Below are 6000 nucleotides of genomic sequence, written 5' to 3'. Positions count from 1 at the left end.
ACACCGACAAATTGGACAACCTAGAACAAATGGATAAACTGAATCAGGAAGAAATAGAAGCAGACTGCTACTAGCAGTGAAACTGAATCATTAATCAAAAAACTCCCAATAAACTAAAGAATTCACAGGAGAATTCTTTTTTTTTTTTTTTTTTTTTTTGCGGTACGCAGGCCTCTCACTGTTGTGGCCTCTCCTGTTGTGGCTCTGGACGTGCAGGCTCAGTGGCCATGGCTCAAGGGCCCAGCCGCTCTGCGGCATGTGGGATCTTCCCAAACTGGGGCACGAACCCGTCTCCCCTGCATCAGCAGGCGGACTCTGAACCACTGTGCCACCAGGGAAGCCCCGTGAATTCTTTTTTTAATAAAAATAATGCTATGAACGTTTGTATACAAGTATTTTTTTAAGGTTTTTTTTTTAATTAATTTATTTATTTTTGGCTGCATTGGGCCTTCATTTCTGCGCACAGGCTTTCTCTGGTTGCAGAGAGTGGGGACTACTGTTCATTGCAGTGTGCGGGCTTCTCATTGCAGTGGCTTCTCTTGTTGTGGAACATGGGCTCTAGGTGCACAGGCTTCAGTAGTTGCAGCACATGGGCTCAGTAGTTGTGGCTCACAGGCTCTAGAGTGCAGGCTCAGAAGTTGTGGTGCATGGACTTAGTTGCTCCATGGCATGTGGGATCTTCCAAGACCAGGGATCAAACCCGTGTCCCTTGCATTGGCAGGCTGATTCTTATCCACTGTGCCATCAGGGAAGTCCCTTCACAGGTGAATTCTATCAAACATTTGTAGAAGAGTTAATACCTATCCTTTTCAAACTATTCCAAAAAACTGAAGAGAAAGGAACACTTCCAAACTCCTTCTGTGAGGCCACCATTGCCCAAATGCCAAAACCAAAGAAACTACAAAAAAAAAAAAAGAGAGAAAATTACATGCCAATATCCCTGATGAACATTGATGCAAAAATCCTCAACAAAATATTAGCAAATTAAATTCAACAATACATTAAAAGGATCATACATGATCAAGTGGCACTTATCCCAGGGATGGTTCAATGTCCACAAATTAACCAGTGTGATATACCACATTAACAAACCAAGGATGAAAATTCTATCATCTCAATAGATGCACAAAAAGCTTCTGACAAAATTCAACATCCATTTATAATAAAAACTCTCAACAAAGTGGGTATAGAGGTAATATACCTCAACATAATAAAGGCCATATATGACAAAATCACAGCTAATATCATAGTCAACAGTGAAAAGTTGAAAGCATTTCCTCTAAGATCAGGAATATGACAAGGATGCCCACTCTTGTCACTTATTCAACTAGTAGTGGAAGTTCTAGCCACAGCAATCAGAAAATAAAATAAATAAATAAAGAGACTCTAAATTGGAAAGAGAAAAGTAAGATTGTCACTGTTTGCAGGTGAAATTATACTACTATATATAGAAAACCCGAAAGAGGTCACCAAAAAACTATTAGAACTAATAAATGAATTCAGTAAATTTGCAGGATACAAAATTAATATACAGAAATCCATTGTGTTTCTGTACACTAATAATCTATCAGAAAGAGAAATTAAGAAAACAATACCATTTACAATTCCATCAAAAATAATAAAATACCTAGGAATAAATTTAACCAAGGAGGTGAGAGACCTGTATTCTAAAAACTGTAAGACATTGATGAAAGAAATTGAAGTTGAAACAAATAAATGGAAATATGTACCAAGCTCGTGGACTGAAAGAATTAATGTTGTTAAAATGGCCATACAACCCAGGGTAATCTACAGATTCAATGAAATCCTTAATAAAATATCAATGGCATTTTTCACAGAGCTAGAACAAATGATCCTAAAATTTGTATGGAACCACAACAGACCCAAATAGCCAAAGCAATCTTGAGAAAGAAGAACAGAGCGGGAGGTATCACACTCCCTGATTTCAAACTATACTACAAAGCTATAGTAATCAAAGCAGTATCATGCTGGCACAAAAAGAGCCACATAAATCAATGGCAAAGAAAGAGAGCCCAGAAATAAACCCATGCTTATATGGTCAATTAATCTGTGACAAAGGAGGAAAGAATATACAATGGGGAAAAGATAATCTCTTCAATAAATGCTGTTGGGAAAACTGGACAACTTCATGCAAAAGAATCAAACTGGACACTTTCTTACACTGTATACAAAAATAAACTTGAAATGGATTAAAGACTTAAATGTAAGACCTGAAATTTTAAAACTTCTAGAAGAAAACAGGCAGTATGCTCTTTGACATTGATCTTAGCAATATTTTTTGAATATTTCTCCTCAGGCAAGTGAGACAAAACCAAAAATAAACAAATGGGACTAAATCAAACTAAAAAGCTTTGCATAGCAAAGGAAACCATCAACAAAATGAGAAAACAACCTACTGATTGGGATAAAATATTTGCAAACAATATATCTGATAAAAGCTTAATATCCAATATATATAAAGAACTCAAATGACTCAATGTTACAAAAAAAAAAAACAAAACAAAACCTAACAATCCAATTAAAAAGTGGGCAGGGAACCTGAATAGACATTTTTCCAAAGAAGATATACAGATGGCCAAGAGACATATGAAAAGATGCTCAACATCACTAATCACCAAGGAAATGCAAATCAAAACCACAATGAGATATCATTCACACCTCTTCAAAGGGCTATCATCAAAAAGATAGCAAATAACAAGTGTTGCTGAGGGTGTGGAGAAGAAAGAACCCTCTAGCACTGTTGGTGGGAATGTAAATTGGTGCAGCCACTATGGAGAGCAGTGTGGAGATTTCTCAAAAAATTAAAAATAGAACTACCAAATGATCCAGCAATTCCACTTCTAGATGTTTACCCAAGGAAAACTTATACCCTAATTCAAAAAGATAAAAGCACCCCTATTTTCAGTTAGCATTATTAACAATAGTCAAGATATTGAAGCAACCTAAGTGCCTACTGATAGATGAATGAATAAAGAAGATGTAGTATATATACACAATGGAATATTTACAGCCATAAAAAAGAATGAAATCTTGCCATTTGCAGCAATATGGATGGAACTAGAGGGTATTATGCTAAGTGACATAAGTCAGACAAAGACAAATATCATATTACTTATGTGTGGAATCTAAAAACCAAAACAAATGAACAAACAAAATAAAAACAGACTCATAGATGCAGAGAACAAACTGGTGATTGCCAGAGGCAAAGGGAGTTTGGGGGTTGTGCGAAATAAGTGTAGGGGATTAAGAAGTACAAACTTCCAGTTATAAAATAAGTCACAAGGATGTAGTATACAGCATAAGGAATATGGCCAGTAATACTGAAATAACATTGTATGGGAATAGATGGTTACTTTTTGAGTTGATCATTTCATAATGTATTTAAATATCAAATAACTATGCTGTACACCTGAAACTAACATAATATTGTATGTCAACTATACTTCAATTTAAAAAAGAAGAAAAAGGGGAAAAAAAGAAAATAAATTTACTGCAAATGTATTAAGTTATTCCAATAGTTCCTAGGACTCTTATAATAAGTGAAAAAAATACAAACAGGAAGGAAATGTGCCAAGATTTCTCCTAAGCATTGTTTAAAACAGTGAAAAGTTGGAAACAACACATTATTTTTTAAAATGCAAATGTTTAAGGAAATGTGATACACCCATTAATGGAATATTTAGGAGACACTGATGTTCATAAAGAATGGGAAAAATTTTATGGTAAATTAAAATGCAGGATACTGTGTTTATAGTACCACTATATTAAATATGTAACACTAAAGTTATCTATATTTACATATTATATATATTTATAAAAGTAGTGGATGAGATTAAATGAAATGTTTGTGCTTGGGTGGTGAAAGTCTGGACAGTTTTATTTTTTCTATTTTTCTTTATTTTCTAAACTCTATAAATTTGATTTTCAAATATGGGAAACTAGTGATATATGCTGCATTTTTATGTTCTTACTTTTTAAAAGATTTATTTAACTGGTTCTTGAATTCATTTGAAGATGTGTTGACAGCTGTATCTTCTGTTACAATTGCTGAGGTTGCACGTGACAATAAGGAAGTTCAGGACGCTATGGCTATGGAAGGAGCCATTCCTCCTCTGGTGGCTCTTTTTGTGGGAAAACAACTTGGTGTTCAAGTGAAGGGTGCAATGGCTGTGGAAGCACTGGCAAGTTACAACCCTGCTATACAGAGAGCATTTCTGGAAAAATCACTAAGTAAATATCTTTTAAAACTCCTCAAGGTAGGAATTTTATGATTCTTTTTCATTTTTCTTAGATAAAGCATTCAATATTGAATTTAGTTAAGTGAAAAGAAAACTAAAACCAATTCTAGAATAAACATTTTATCAAACATAGACTCCTACGGTATTCAATAAATCCTCATTGACTGAATAGAATACTTTTTTAAATAGGCATTTCAAATAGATGTTAAGGAACAAGGAGCTGTAACACTTTGGGCCTTGGCAGGACAAACACTAAAACAACGAAAGTATATGGCAGAACAGATTGGATACAACTTTATAATAAATATGCTTTTATCACCATCAGCTAAAATGCAGTATGTTGGTAAGTTATTTTCTATGCATAAATCTGTACAATATAGAACCAGACATTGGAGTATCACACATGTTTCTTGCTTATTGTTGCCAGGAGGTGAAGCAGTCATAGCGCTAAGTAAGGACAGCAGGATACACCAAAATCAAATATGTGAAGGGAATGGAATTGCACCACTGGTTCGCTTACTAAAGATTAGTAAAATAGCTGAAGGAACACTTCTGAGTGTCATCAAAGCAGTGGGATCCATCTGTATCGGTTTGTACGTTTATTCTCAGTTTTAAAAATATCAGTAAATACTTCTCTTCCTCTCTATCCCTACTGTTGCAGCCCTTAACGATATTTAATCTGTTATTATAATGTGTTTATTTCTCCAAGACCTTAATGAGTAAAAGTGGTGTAGTTAAGCATATTGTATCAGTCTTGCTCTTGAGTTCTGGTTAGAATGAGAAATGAGGACCATGAGTCTTGGCTATTTTGACTTAAAGGGATCTCCTTTTTTAAGTTAAGAGAAAAATATTTCTTATTTTGAATCTCAGGAACTATATGTTTTTGAAGATATAGAAGTGTTTCTAGTGCTGTGGCACATTTTTCGATTCCAGTCTCTTTCCGTAGTGATTCTTTGTTTACATAGTGGCCACTAGGTCTAGTTGTTCCTTTCTTTGCAGAGGAATTAACCTTTTGGGATATCTGAAAAATGTTGTGGAATTGTTGGTGATTGACTTACCAAAAATAAAAAATCAGGTTCTTTGCTGACCTGCATGAATGTATGGGGACTGATTGAGACTGCTTCCTGTAGGCAAGAGAAAAAAAAACGCTAAAACTTTATTTCTAGTCCATTGTATTTCCAGAAAAAATAAATTAAAAATTCTAGCTGAAGAACATAGGACTTGGTTTCAAAATTTTTTTTTTCCTTTTTTCTTAGAAAAGCTACTTTACTGAAATTCACTAACTGCTTGCAGGCAATCAAGTCAGGCAAGATAATTTTGTTGTTGTTGTTGTTTTAGCCAGAGTCTATGGTATAAATTATTTCTAAAATTCTAGTAAATGATAACACAAATACAAAGATAACTGATATACGTGTGTGTTTTCAATTTCTTCTCATTAGTTTACTTCAAAGCTGTCCACATTTGCCATAGACAAGTTCTTGCCATAGACAAGAACTACAGAAAAAAACTCTTGCTTTCAAACTCACCAGCTTAGACTCTTTACACACACATACCCCTTCCTTTTTTTTCTTCATCATGTTTATGTTTTCTTCTATACCCTTGAACATATAGAAACATATTTAAAATAGCTGTTTTAACATCCCTGTAACTAGTTCCAGCCTATCTGTTATTTCTGGGTCTCTTGCTATTGGCTGATTTTTTTCTTGATTATGAATCATATTTTCCTGCTTCTTTGCACACC

At 34.4% G+C, this 6000-nt stretch overlaps 1 protein-coding gene across 1 annotated transcript in view; it reads left to right on the top strand.

Annotated features, from left to right (window-relative positions):
• Window positions 1-6000, top strand: part of ANKAR (ankyrin and armadillo repeat containing) — an 85995-nt gene that overhangs the window by 46994 nt on the left and 33001 nt on the right. The window contains exons 13-15 of the mRNA XM_060016449.1: window positions 4036-4277; window positions 4449-4602; window positions 4687-4848. Coding sequence (XP_059872432.1) covers window positions 4036-4277; window positions 4449-4602; window positions 4687-4848 — 558 coding nt within the window. The remainder of the gene's footprint in view (window positions 1-4035; window positions 4278-4448; window positions 4603-4686; window positions 4849-6000) is intronic.

This window comes from Delphinus delphis, chromosome 7 (genome assembly GCF_949987515.2).
Source record: "Delphinus delphis chromosome 7, mDelDel1.2, whole genome shotgun sequence".
In the NCBI taxonomy this organism is placed as follows: domain Eukaryota; kingdom Metazoa; phylum Chordata; class Mammalia; order Artiodactyla; family Delphinidae; genus Delphinus; species Delphinus delphis.
The sequence above is the reverse complement of the archived record's forward strand: the minus strand, read 5'-3'. Positions and strand labels throughout refer to the sequence as shown.